Source organism: Taurulus bubalis (genome assembly GCF_910589615.1).
Source record: "Taurulus bubalis genome assembly, chromosome: 16".
NCBI classification, from domain to species: domain Eukaryota; kingdom Metazoa; phylum Chordata; class Actinopteri; order Perciformes; family Cottidae; genus Taurulus; species Taurulus bubalis.
The window spans coordinates 13,513,116-13,528,312 of record NC_136604.1 but is presented as its reverse complement, the minus strand read 5'-3'; the positions used below and the strand labels follow the sequence as shown (position 1 = coordinate 13,528,312).

The 15,197-nt window shown below is 39.8% G+C and overlaps 1 protein-coding gene across 1 annotated transcript; it reads right to left on the bottom strand.

The window, feature by feature from the left end:
* Nucleotides 1–373: 373 nt before the first annotated feature.
* On the bottom strand, nt 374–1,146 carry LOC306748365 (4-galactosyl-N-acetylglucosaminide 3-alpha-L-fucosyltransferase 9-like; the record flags this gene model as incomplete). The annotated part of the gene is made up of 1 exon (XM_079231527.1): nt 374–1,146. One exon carries the CDS (start codon nt 1,144–1,146, stop codon nt 400–402), a length of 747 nt encoding a protein of 248 aa, XP_079087653.1. The 3' UTR covers nt 374–399.
* Nucleotides 1,147–15,197: the final 14,051 nt, after the last annotated feature.

The window sequence follows — 15,197 nt, the reverse complement described above, 5'->3', positions numbered from 1 at the left end:
CCTCTGCAGATTCCCTCGCAGTTTAGCAATATTTCTAGTAATGTCAGATGTCAAAAATAATTCCGACTGTAGTTCAATGGTTCACATGCCCGACTTTCAATCAGAGGATCAGTGTTTCGAATCCCAGCTCAGCAATTTTTTTTTGTTGCTATTTTAAGAATTAGACCGCGTGCCGGACTGTACCCCCTGGCGGGCAGAATCCGGCCCGCGGTCCGTATGTTTGACACCCCTGCTTTAAGCTAACTGTCAGAGACATTACATTTCCAAAATGTACAACAATTCCATGGCTTATTTCAGCCAGTTGATCCCAACTACTTAACTCAGAATACAGTGTGCATAATTCTCAAGTATCTATCTGCATGTGTGAGCCACTATCAAACAACGTCTTCGTTGCTGTTTTCATGTAAAGTACCAGTCATAAAGGTCATGAACTACATGGAAATCCCTGTCTCTTGACATGTGGTCGCAGGCGAGGCAGATAGGATGAATGAATTCATTGTTGGTTGACTGCAGATGAGGGGTGGCTGTGAAGAACTTCCTCCACTCAAAGTAACGTGCGTACGCCTCGCCATTCATGTCCAGCAGAAAGTCTGCCAGGGACTTTGCATCAGGGAAATCATTTATGTGAATGAAGGCGTCGCCGGGAAGGAACTGCTCGTAGTTTTCTCTTGGCGGACCCAAAACTACAGGAACTGTCCCCGCCACGAGGGGCCCGTTAACCTTCTCTGTGATGTAGTCTGTGTGGATTGAGTTCTCAAATGAGAGGTAAAACTTACAGCTAGCCATGGTTGAATAATATTCATCATAACTCAAAAGGTGCCCTCCATAGGCTTTACCAAAGACGTGGATCTTGATGTGTTTGGATAGTTCTTGATAATATCTTTCTCTTACAGCTGTTCCAGTTTCAGGGGCTTTGTTACTGACAATCCAGCACACTAGTTTTTCTTTCTTGGGCAGAACAAAGTCATCTTTCATTTCTGTCTGTCTGATAGTGAGCTCATTCCTCACGGTGATGTCAGCATCTCTTCTGTAGCTCAGAGTTAAGTTGAACAGGTCGTCCAGACCCGGTATCTTCGCTGTGTTCCTCGGCGATTCTACATTGAACCAAATCCACTTCTGAAAAGCTGGACGGGGGTCCTGCGGCATGTTTTTCAAATTCCAGTTTATATTTTTTTGGTAGAAAATGACTCCCTGTGCTTTGCTGTAGAGGGATCTATCATCTGTCAGAACACAGCTATCAATGTGAAAGTAGGTTGAGCAGACTTTGAAATCAAACTTCACACCGAGAGGCCAGAACCACAGCAGGACTAAGGGCTTTTCCTGTGCATCCATGATCTGACGATATTCCTCTTGAGATAATGTAGGGGGGCAAACAGGAGATGTTGGCTCAAAATACAGAATGAATGCCAGAATAGAGGCCATGAGGCAGATAGCGGCTATATTTCTTAACCACAATGTTTTCTTGGAAGCCGGTGTCGTCATCTGTGGAAGTAGAGAGTGGAGCATACACTTAGATAACTACCTCTGGAGTTGCAGCAAATAGAGTTACATCATCAGTCCAAAAGATTAACAACTATGAACAAACAATATCTGTTTCTTTGATGCTAATTTGAAGGTACAAAAGGCCTCTGCAGGCTGATTTCATCCAACATTCGTAACTATATCTACAGAAAATAATGTGCCATAATTCTTAGGCATCCCACAAAATAACACTGCAAAAAGTGAAATGTTCCTGTCATTTACATAAAGTTCAGTTTTATATTGGTCTCATTGAAAATTGTGGTTTTGTGTTTAAACCTGTTTTTTGACTTAGTCTGAAAGAAACGACAACTCTCACAGACAAAATAAATACTTTTACTAAAACTGTATTTTCACTTCAAACCACAGTTTTCATGCCATGTGACCACATGACATCACATCAGATCGCTCATCTTCAAATGATTATCTAACCTTTCCACAGTCTCAGGGCTGGATGTCTCTTTCTCTTATGCTGTATTCACAGTGGACGCGACACGATTACATGCAAAGTCAATGTACAGACGTGACGGCGCGACATTTCCGCCGGGCGACGCGACTGACGCGTTTGAAGCGGCGCGAACAGAACGTTTGACGCAGGGCGACAAGAGTTGTAATTTCCCAACTCCGGCGACAAAATCGCGTGAGTCATAGTTGCGTCAGCCAATCAGCGTTGAGAAGCTCCGCCCGTCACCACCGCAGTCTTGCCGTCGCTGAATCAAACTGCTGCTGGTCTGCCTGAAGTAGCACTGATAGCAGCCGTCATTCAGACACTGTTGTGAGTCTACGAATAATTTTATTATTATATCCAACATATGTGGAGTTTACACAACAAGTATAAAGCATAACTAGTCGTTATTTCCATGGTGGATGAAGGAAGCGGTATCCGTTTTACGGCGATAAGCCAGACGCAGTTCCTGGATGATTCGGCGAAATTCATCGAGCTGTGTGCGGATACAGATGGTGTTATGAATCCAAACACGAGGGCGTTTCATATTCTGACATGTTTGGGACTTCTACAACAAGTATAAAGCAAAACTAGTGTTTTTTTATTCCATAGTCGATACCAGAAAAGATAGCTATTTTTCACAGAGAAGAGACAGCAATAAGCCACGCCCCCTTTGTCGCACCGTGATTTGTCTTTGACGTGTTTGGTGTGAACACCCTCGTTTCACTCGCGCGACCAAACTGAAGCGGTAAGCGCAATGCGACAATTCGGGTCGCGTCCGGTGTGAACACAGCATTAGTCATAGACCAACTGTGGCAGTCACACACCTTAATATTATTAGCTTTTTGATATTTAATAAAGTTGTGTTCCTTTATATAGAGAAAAGAATCTCTCTTGTGTTCCTGTGCTACTTCTGTATACTCCACTTTTAACAAAGACTAGTAAAAGAGCAGACGACAAAGTATCATAATTGTTTTGCTGTTGTTGTTCCCAACCCTGTGAAGCCTGACACATCAAATAATATTCAGAAAATGTTGTTGATATTAAAATGTTTATTGGACCTTTTGTCCAAGATAAAAAAAATAATTGCGTTTTTGTATTTACATATATCAGGCATATTTATCGATGTATCGATCACAACAATGTTCATTTTAGAAACAATTACAAATGATTTTGCTCTTCACTTTCATTATGGGCCCTCTACTTCTGCGCTAGTCTGATCAACACATTTATCTCACTAGTCTTCCTCCTTACTACTGTCTGAGCTTCCCTCAGTAAGTTCAGGGAGCCCATTCTTCCTCCTCCTCCTCCTCCTCCTCCTCCTCCACATCCTCCTCATCATCATCATCATCATCATCATCATCATCATTCCCTAACTGGTCCATGCCACTTGAATTGCCATCAAGAATCATGCTGATGACATTTTCAACACTGTACATTTTTGCCATCTAAAAGTAAACAACAAACAAAGGATTATTTACTCTGCATTTCTTTTTTAATTAGGCAATACAACAAAAACTTATGATAGCCAAGGATTTTTTATGATCTAGAAAAAACATAAATTATGTTCTATCTTACTTTTACCTTTAATTAGTTTAATTAAATGATCAAAACAGTGTATTTGGCATTTTGATATGGCATAATGCAGATTGTATCATAAAATACAATGCAATGCCGATGGCATCATTTACAGGTGAATTATTACTTTATATGCCTGCTGTATCATATTTATTAAAGGAGCCCGGTCCCTTACCTGGGCTACTGAGGTGCTTTTCCCTCTGGATAGATCTGGTTGACGCGCTCCATGCTGTGCTTCTATCAGTTTGTGTTCCTTTGTCTTAATTCAGTGATCCACGGACAGGTTGTATGGTATAAAATGATTTATTCTCTTTCCGCAGTGGTAGGACATGGATATGGTCTCTAGATGCCAACAATTAACCTTGTGTTGTTCGAAGCCCAACATTACCGTAGAAGCGGTCAAAACCCTTTGCCCTTTCCAGGGTCCAACACCTGCCGTCAATCATGCTCTGATTGATTATATAGCCAATCCCAGGAACACAGAACAGCGCCACCCAGTGTACATACATAGTAGGATAGTTTGATCCCATTTGGCTCCTACAATATTTGATACCTATGTTTTCAAAATGATTTTACTATAAAATGAGGAACGAAACATTAAGTAATTATAGGTTTCTTCAATACAGTAAACTTTTCATATTGAAATATTAGTAACAATACAATCCTTACCATAACCTTTTCAAAATTAGCAACAATTTCCCTAGTAAAAAAACGAACGAGTAACTTTGTGATGGCTGCAATTTTGGAAACGGCATTTAAATGCCTGCTACTGCCTGCAGTGCATGGAAAATCCACTAGATGACATCGGATTGTATGCAACAGGTCTTTCAGGAAAGTATTGCTCACGTTAATGGCGTAGAGGTCTCTGAAACTTATGTAGCTCAACACATTACGCAGGCTCCCATCCATCTTTCAGATGTGGTTATAAATCAGTGAAGAATAACGAAAACTCTTAAACTTTCTTCTTACTGAGAAAAAGATAAATAGATTTAGGTTGTTTCACTCTTTACTGAGGCACATTTACTATTTTTAGAGCGATAATGTTTTTAGGTCTCTTCTAACATATGTTTGACTCATGCGAGCAGGTTGTCACTTTAACTGTGGATAATCATCACTGCACTTTGCAGCAGGCTATTGTATTGTATACAAAGAAGAAAGCTCCGGGCAAACGTCAATCTGAGTGAGGGAAATAGAAACAACGCTGGAGATTGTCTTTGTGGCAGCGTCTTGATTGCCACGGACAAGCACCTGTATGAGACACATCAACGTCATTATTAGCGAGGATGTTGGAAGTGTACACAGTCTCAAATTTCCTCAGCGTGTAAAAAAAGAAGACAATTAACAAATGCTATTGTCACAACTACTTCCAGTGCAGACACACAATTTATAACAAGAGAGTTCTCTTTTGTCGACATGTTTGTGTTATCACCAACAACCGTAGACTGACGGCTATTAACATCCTGCCAACTGGATGAATAACTATGTGGTCAGGTTAGGTCACGCATTAGTCACAAGTCTATGTACAGCAACTTAATACAGAGGAAAATGTTTTGCTTTTAAATCCACTGTATTTATTGAACATTATCGTTATTACTTTGCAAAATATTGTCAGATAGAAAACATATGATCCGTGTCTAAAATTGGAAGAAGCTCCAAAATCGTTGGATTAAAACAGAGGTTTTGACCCTTCATTTAGCCAAGGGTCCCTGACAATATTAAGAATATACTAGAGAGCACTTCATGTAGTAATTTGATGTTGTATATATATATATATGTATATATATATATATATATATATATATATATATATATATATATATCATTCTCCCAGGAGAAGGAAGGAGTGAGGGAAGTAGAAACAATGGAGATTGTCTTTGTGGCTCAGACAGGTTATTCTGCTGTATTCTTACCGAAACCTTTTCAAAATTAGCAACAATTTCCCTGGCAAAAACGAACGAGTGACTTTGTGACAGCTGCCATTTTGGAAACGACATTTAAATGCCTGCTACTGCCTGCAGTGCATGAAAAATCCACTATATGGCAGAATACCTGTATCGGGTTGTATGCAACAGAGGGGTATTCTTTGTCTTGAAGGGAATCTAATGATTTATATGTTGAACTGTCTTACTCTGATTAATGATTTATATGTTGAACTGCCTTACTATGATTAATGATTTATGTGTTGAACTGTCTTACTTTGACTAAAGTTTCATATCCCGCTTATACTAAAGAATGTGCCTCGGAGTTGAGAAACCGCGACTGTCTGAATTCTCACTCTGGTTTTAGTTCCATAAACACATTCCCTCTTGACCCTGGCTGAACAGGTCAAATAAAGGCCGCTGTGGCTTTATATGCGGATGCAACCGCAGTTTAACATAGAAAGCTTGCTTTTGGCCGTTAACGGTCTGGGACAGGGACATATATCTGGTTCCTGTCATGTAGAAGAAGTTCCGCTTCATACTCTCGGAATAGTGGCAAGTAACATAACTCACCCTTGTGACCTTTAGATGTCTGAAATACAGACGGACCGCTTCCCTTTTTCGGTATTTAGACTGCGACAAATATGGAAGTCAGAAAGAGGAAGTCTTGCAGTAAGGGGATAAATATCCATTGCTCTTAGTGAACGGGGCCCACTCTCACTTTGGGGGTGTGCTGGCTGTGTACAGCTTGTGTGCAGAGCAGACCATCCGGGGGGAGCTGAGTCCAAGCTTGTAATAGGTATGCATTCCATGTATGTGTAATAATGGCTTAAATAAATAACATTGATTGTAATATAACCTGTACTGTCAATTCTTGAACACCCGAGGAATTTCCTGGAGAGGACAATTCCATCCCTTCAGTATGTGGTTCAACAAAGTCCCAGCTTAAATTACCGAGATGATTGACATCAGGCTAACTTGGTTCCTCCACGGCTGATCCGTGCTCAAACATTTTCGTTAATTCAGTCATCTGGATAATTGCGCGTGCCCGTCTGCTTCAAAAGCGGGGGAAACACAGATTCCATGATCTTCTAACAGTACAATGGCAAATAAACTCAAAGGACAAGCCACTTTTTTTCTCCGCTGACAAGCAGGAGATGATCACGAACGCATATGAGGAAGTCAAGACCTTAATCGTGGCTAAGACTAATGCTGCGTTCACACTAAAAACGTTGCGAATATTCGCAACGAATATTTGCCGAGTGAGAGAATATTAGAGTGAGCGAGCGCTAATTGTTTTAAAAAATAAGTTCAGCCGACAATTAATAACCGGTAAAACTGTTAGAGTGTGTGTGTGTTGTGTGACTGCACTTGTGCGACCGAAGAAAGGTGATTCAGAGAACTTTTCACCAGGAGTTAACAACTTTTGGCAGCGGCTTGGTGAGTTTTGGTGAGTCAGCTAGCATGCTAACTGTATTAGCCATATATCTGTCGATGCTAGGGCATCAATACATGAAGCTGCCGTTTCAACTACAGCTGTGAAATTGAGTGTTTAATGTTTAAAGAGTGTTTAATGTTTAAAGCAGCATATTCTTTATTGTTAGTTTGCTGGAAAAAAATAATATGGGTTGTTGTCAAATTATTTATTATTGGTTATTTGGTACTTTTTATGTGTTATACTGTAAATATTTAAAACGTGACTGCTCTGTTATGAACTGCCAGTGTTAATAAGAATATTAAGTTTAAGATAACTACTGAATATCTGCATTGAGATTACCTTAAAACATTAATGTGAAGTAGATTAAATTATTTCTTTGTTGTTACTCAATTTATGATTTAAAAAAGGGAAACATATACTGTTTAACTGTTTAACCGGTTAAATAGCTAAACATAATTCCACATTGGTTAAAGAAGGATAGAATGCTCCATGTGAGAATTGCTGTGTTCATTTTGAGAATTTTGATGTGACATTCATTATGTCCATAACATAGATAGAAATGTCATGATATTAATAGCCATGTTTTATACAGGCTAGGTTTGTTGAGGTTCCCTGGTTACCTCTTTGATTCTGGATATGGAAATTAACTCTTCCTGACGAGGGAGATGGCGAGCCACCACTGAAACATATCATCACTGTTGGACAAAGATATTCTCTGTTGCAGAGGAGAAGACAATCGCTTCTTCAAGTCTCATCACCTGAATGCACTAGTGATTAAGAAAGCAACAGAGCACACAACTAGTTGACTTATTTTTTTGATTTTTTTTAACTGAAATTGACTGACTATATGAACAACTGTGAAAGAAATGAAGGAACAAGGAACTGGAAAACAAGGAACAGGATCTTAAAGGAACACTGAGACAAGTCAGGGATATTTTTACCATTTCGGTGGAACTGTGTTGGTACTGTTTAGATTAGGAGCTCAGTCAATGTTGTTCAGGACCTTGGTCTTTCAGGAAAGTATTGCTCACGTTAATGACGTAGAGATCTCTGAAACTATGATACAAATGCCGCTACAGGATCTATATATATATAAAGGATCTATGTATATATATAAAGGATCTATGTATATATATATATACATATATATACATATATATGTATATATATATATATATATATATACATATATATGTATATATATATATATATATATATATATATATATATATATATATATATATATATATATATATATATATAGCATTCTCCCAGGAGAAAGGAGTAGCAAGGGAAGTAAAAACAACAATGGAGATTGTGTTTCAGACAGGTTATTCTACTGTAAAATAATCCACATCAAATATTTCTCTGTTTGTTTAATACACAAGTGCACTCAGTGTAACTGGCACACTGCCCCTCCCTATCACCGTCCCATGTTGTCTCCATAGAAACCATGCCATTACCATGGTACGGTTGGAGGGCATATGGCGACACACACACACACACACACACACACACACACACACACACACACACACACACACACACACACACAAACACAACTTTGCTGTCAAACATGAGTTTGGATTGTCCATCCCTTTTTTCCTGTTGCAGTATTATTTCTATTTTCTGTCAAGAAGTGAGAGTAAGGCAGGAGAGGCAGGAGAGGTTGTATTTCACTTCCTACTATATTTATTTAGTAGGAATATTTATTTTGACGACGGGAAAGCACCCGGAAGTGCATGTCTATGTGTGTGTGGAATAGGGTTGGGTTGGCGGATAAAAGAGGGGAAGGAAGAGGAAGACAAAAAGCAGTGTAGAGACCGCTGTAGAGGAATAGAAGGACAGCAGAGGAGAGAGGCACAGAAGAGGAATGAATGAGAGAAGAGCTAAAGGATGAAAGAGGAGGAGGAGGTGAAGAGAGATTATTCAAACAATCCATAGATTCTTACCGTGTGTGCTTGTCGTACAAAAAGAAGCTCAGGCTGGACCAATTGATAAAGTCTCAACTACTGCTCCAACACTTTGTCTATGCTGTAGTTGGTGTTTTAAAGATGGTCGAAGAATTCACTGGAAATGGTCCGAGTTCAGTATAATAATGTTTCATATTCAAGCCAATAATTAACCTGCGGCATTGTTGGAGCAACACCTGTCTAAGATAGTTTTTCGGTCCTTTTTTAAAAACTCCTCCTCTTTTGCAGTGGAGATATGTTTTGCCATCATGGTTCCACCCTGATGACAAACTACCCATGTGACATGGGAAGTTTGCTTTAAATGTTTAGTTAGTTAGAAAGCTACACAAATGATCTACTTTCTTGTAATAAAAGAGAATGCTGTGACCAATTAAAGCTTATGTGTCTGTTAGCAAGAGCATGGCGAGGACGAGGATTTCGTCTCCCCACCTTGAATGTAATTTAAGCCAGCATGGCACTCTCCACAGCTCAAAAATCAGTCTACCAGAAGTGCTTCTACTACATGTTTTGAAAATATGTTTATTTACGTTCTTGCCCAGACTGAGACAATTGCTACCACTCATATGCACTAAACCAGTGATTCTCAACTGGTGGGTTGCGACCCACTGTGGTTTTATTTTGAAGGGACTTTTTTATGCAGCGGAGTGCCGTTTTTTTTTTTTGCCGGCTTTGGTTTCAACTTGTTTTGCACTTCCTCCATGTTTTCAGCAGCGTATGCCAGGTTGGGTCAAACCATCTTGATATGGGGGAGACTCTGGGTTTTTAGAATAAATAAATTAAACAGCCTACTGAATATACAATTCACAACTGATGGCGCTGCCTGCATGACAGGGAAAAACTTGGGGGTCGTGAGGAGAATTGAGTGCTGCTGAACTTTCTGTGAAGCAAATGTTTTTCAGTATTTACCTACTGATGAGGTAATCACAAGAAAAGTTCATTTTGTATATATGAATCCTTTTGAATTGCACTTTTTGAATTTGTGGAAAAGCGGCTCGTCAAGACAGGGACTTTTTCCATGGTAAAGTGTTTGTCATAGATCAGTGGCGTCCCTAGGCAAAAACACCCGAGGCTTTAGCCCCGAGTGTTTTTTAATTAGCCCCGAATATTAACACCTCCAGGTCGCACGTGACGTCATTCACCCAAAACAGCGGAGTCAGGCAGCAGGCGCACTTGACAACAGCAAGCTGCTGTCTTTGTGTAGTACAGCGGTTCCCAAACTTTTTAGGCCACGCACCCCCTTCTACATTCCGACCGGGTTCACGCACCCCCAATCCCCCACACCTTAAAAAAAAAACGCAACAGAGCCTATTTATAGCCGCATAAAATCGGACCAATGCGAGAACTGTTTGCTCATTATAGATAGATTTAGTCCGCTGTATACATTTCAGTTACACAAGGCGTCACTTTTAAAGAGCATTAAGGGGCCGTTCACACCAGACGCGACTCTCAAAAACGCGTCGCTAGCAAAACCATTGTTTTCCTATGGTACGGCTCCCGGTCGATTTCTTCTCCCGGTCTTTAAATGCCGCGCGACGCGTTTTTCTAGCGTTTTTTCGGCGCGCTTACAAGTTGAAATATTCTCAACTTTAAGCGCCTTCCGCGGAGTCGCACAGCTCAAACGCACAGCTCCCTGGATGGCGAGGACACACGCACAGGCTGAAGCAGATTGCATTTCACATTTATTTACTTAAACACAATAAGCCACGTAAAGAACAAAGAGTGGCACATGCATAGGCTCAGAAACAGATATAAATAAAAAAGGAGGAGTCCATGAGGATTTTCACATGCAGCGCAGCAAGAGAGATAGAGAGGGAGAGGGAGAAAGTGAGAGACTTACGTGAATGAGACTGTAATTGTTTTTAGCTGTTTTGTAACTCTTCCAATTTTGATCTAAAAAATGTAAGGGGCTTCTGACTTGCACTGGCATGCTTGGTGTTCAGGTGGCGGCGCAAATAAGAGGCTTCAGACAGCTGTTAGCCAGAACCTCACTGCACAACAGGCACTGTGGCTTCGGGCAATCTGCATTGCCAATCCAAGTGAAGCCCAGACCCAGATAATTGTCATCATATTTCCTCTTTTTTTCCCAGTCTGATGCTCACTCTCGTCTCCTCTTTCTTTCTCCGACTTAATTGTACATGATGACTGAAGAAAGAAGTAAAGTCAAGTGTAGAGTGCAAGTTAAGACAGATATACTGTACAAGACAAATGTTTAAAGTAAAACTAAAGATAAATGAACAAGGAAAAAAGATGTAAAGAGTACATTAGTAAAAGTTAAGTACAAGAAACAGACCTGTAAGAGTTACAAATGTTATGTTAAAGAGTATGTTATGTTACATAATGTTAAAGAATATGTAAAGAATAAATACATACGAGTATGTAAAGAGCATTACATGTACAAAGTAAAACAATGTAAATACTGTACATGACAAGATGCATGGTTCATTAAACATCTCAATGTGTACTGTTGCTGAATGGTTGCTGTTGGTATGTTCAACATGATGAATGGGGCATTTTTGTGCCTGGGCTATTGAGGGAAGTTTGTGAAAATTGCTAGCCTATTTGGTATTAACTGGTAACCATGAAATGCCTCAATTCAGTCTAGAAGAGCAGGTACCTGTAGGGTATGTGGAGAGTGTTTCTATGTCTAAAAATTTCGCTGCTTCACTCATCTGGGCTAAGCCCCAGATGTGTCAAAATCCTAGAGACGCCCCTGTCATAGATTCAGTGAGTGTGTATTCTCAGTTAAAGTTAGGTAATTTGAGTCTTTTTGAAACTACTTCTTAGTTGTTGGACTTTTGTGTTTGTGCATGAAAGCTGTTGAGTCTTTTTAAAAATGGCTGAAGATTCTGAATTGTTATGTATGATGTAATACCTTGTGTCCTGAAGATGCACCTTCTTTTTTTTTATTAAAATGCAGCTAATTGAATGTAAAAGGAAATAGTTCCCTCTCTAGCATCGCCACCAGCTGCTCGTTTTGGTTTATCATTAAACTTGTTTTTGTGTTGGCATACATATTCTGTACTATCTCAGGTTCAAACTGCACCATCTTTTCACTAAATACATTTGAGAAGTTGAGAATGTTCCTCGATTTGGGTTGCGGCTTGTCATTCAGGGGTGATGGTGGGTCCCGTAGCCAGACCAGTTGAGAACCACTGCACTAAACGTTACCCACCAGCTGGATATTAGCTTAGCCTAACACAAATAGGGAACAGGGAGGAAAGGACTGTAGTCTACTCAGCAACGCAGACTAAATATGCACACACAAACCCTAAAACACAGTGTCCATTGGGTTAGTGTTGTTTTTGATTGCTTTAGAAGCAAATAGCAAATATCAATATTTTGAGTTTTTTTCTATATAAACTGTATGTATTGTTTCACATACAATTGAAATCTTGGACAACAATGAGCAGCTAACAATACACAGAGGTAAAGACGCGATCATTATAGCAAAAATCAATATGTTGCCTTTCATCCCTGCATTCTCCCTCTTATTAAGGTGATTAGTCAGAGAGAAAAGGTGCTTGTTATTGTGTGTGTGTGCTAAAAAGTCAAAGATGTTGTCTAATGCTGTGTTCACACCGAACGCGATACGATTTGTCGCGTCGCGCTTACCGCTTCAGTTTACTCGCCCGAGTGAAAAGAGGGTGTTCACACCAAACGCGACAAAGACAATTTGAGAGTTAGATACATTTGTAAAGAAAAACCAAACCAAATATTTTGACAACCACAAATTAAAGTGAACATAACCCACAAGCATCACTTTTATTCAAGCTCTGTTTTCCTACAATGCATCTGCAGTTGATTAAAGTGTGCAAAGATAAACAATATTTTTTTCTACTTTTTATCACACTTAGACAATTAGTTCTTACTCCCAACACGTCAAATGCAGACGTTTAGTCAGTGCGGCTTTAGCTCCTGTATGTGATGTACCAGGCTTTTATATTAACCCCTCCTGCAGGAACGAGCCATAAGGCCTTAAATTAGTTGGAATTTTTGCACTTCCAGTTCCTTCATCTTAAAGTTGTTGGGTGTTTGGCTAGATGCCTGATATTAGGTCTGTTGTTACTACAAGTTGAAGATATTTTAGCATCAGTAAAATCCCCTCTCTGCAATTTTAAAGGCTTAAAAAAGGTGATTTTTAACAAGTTTCTAAATGACACTGCAAAAATGTTTACCGATTGCATTCACATATAATCATTAAAGTGACATGGCTTTTTATTGTAGAAACCAGTGTGCTGCTAATTTCCAGGGTTTACCTTCCAAAAAAAATCCCTGCAGCACACTGCTGATTGACGGTATGAGCACATGACATAGTAGTCCACGAGAGTCCATGAGAGTCTGCTTAGAGCGGGCAAGAGACGTAGTGTATGGGTCAAACAACAACAGGACTTTGTGAAACCATGCGAGAGTTGCAAAACAGAAAGTGAACAAAATGTTGATATTGACATTTCGTTACAAGTTGATTGTCACTAGACTCGTTAATCACGCTGTAGTCACATCAGTCCTCAGAAAGTGAAATTAACTTCAACTACACTCGTTTACTAAATCTTTGTAAAAGTTTTTGTATTTGCCAGAACCTAACTTCCAGTGAAAAGGTAGGTTTATTTTGAAAAGACACTATGCATGTGATAAACATTAAATTAAAAATACTCTAAGACACAATGCTAAAACTAACGCTAGAGTGGTACCTAGTGTATCGATCTCCGATGCCAAGGGACACTGACCAAGCGTTAATATTTGACAATTTGGGATTGAGAATGTGTTTATAAATTTAACAATTACTGTGTGAAACTTCCTCATAAATTCATAATAATAATTTAGTTTACCACTTGAATCTAACTTTAAATTGCTTTGCTTAGGCTAAGTAAATGTTTGTTATAGTATTTTTCTATTCTATATTTAGGTTCCTCACTTTTGCAGTACTTTGCCTGCATTTGTATTTCCTCCCAATATGTTTATTGGATACATCTAGCATTAAGTTAATTATTTACTTAGAAATAAACTCTATTCTGATTCTGAAATTGTTTCTGCAATAAATGTAAATATCATGAAAAGTTAAGTGTTTAAATCAATCAGAGATACATATCAACAGCAGCAGCAGTAACTCGTCAGGTGTCAGTATGCTGTAAACCTTTTTTTTTTCTCCTGCAGCTGCGTCGGATATTCACAGTTTACCACAGTTAAAGCATCTTAAAACACAAGCACAATTAGATAAACATGACATCCATTATCATTACTCATAAACAGATACTGTAATTAAAAGAAACCACATCAGTTATTGGTCACACAGAGTGGGTGACCGAGTATACTGTTTAACTGCATTGAATTATACTGTAAGTGAAACTCTATGCCTGCCTCTACATTATATAAGGGTCTGTGGGGCAGGGTAGTGGTTGGAATCTAACCCACTGACCCGCTCCTTTATGAGATGATTGAGATCAGGTGTGCAAGAGACACACCTGATCCTGATCTCCTCGTCAGGGAGGTGAACAAAAGGCAAGGAGGGTGGGGGACGGAGAAGTCAGGTTACAAGGACATAACAGCCATCCAACAAAAAGTGTAATTGAGCCATGCTGGGAACATGACGACAAAGAGCCAACAAAGAGCTTCGGTTGGGTTGTTAAGGAGAAGGCTAGGGAATTGGGTATATTGGATATGAGATATGAGACTACGGATAATATTATGAATCCAGACACGATGGAGTTTGATGTTCCAACGTATGTGGAATTTACACAAGTATAAAGCAGAACTAGTGGTTATTTCCATGGTGGATGGCGGCAACGGTAACTGTTTTTCCTTTCAGGCGCGAGTAACTTCGAAAAATGACAGAGAGCGATGGTATAGAGGCCTACTTGACAGCTTTCGAGGGCACAGCTAAGAGGGAGGGCTGGCCCGACGATTCCTGGGCAGATCGGGTTGGGCCCTTCCTACTCGGTCCGACACAGCAGGCATACCTCAACCTCCCTACAGACCAGTCCAAAGTATAATACTTATATTACCGGCTCAAGCACAAAAAGCACAAAGGCGAGTGTATAATAGGGGGGCCCAACCTCAGGAACCAGGGGTCAAAGTGCTGGTCCTAATCCCCACCACTAATCACAAGTTCTTGGCCTCCTGGCAAGGATCCTACGAGGTGGCAGAGAAGGTAGGACCGGTCAACTACAAGGTATGTCAGCTTGGGCAACTCAAATCCTCCCAAATTGACCATGTTAACCTGCTGAAAAGGTGGTATAGCCGAGATATGCTCCTTCCTGTGTTTCCTCTGATGTGTTCCCTTCTCCAGACAGTGAAGTTACTGAAGTAAACATTTCAAACATAATTGTATG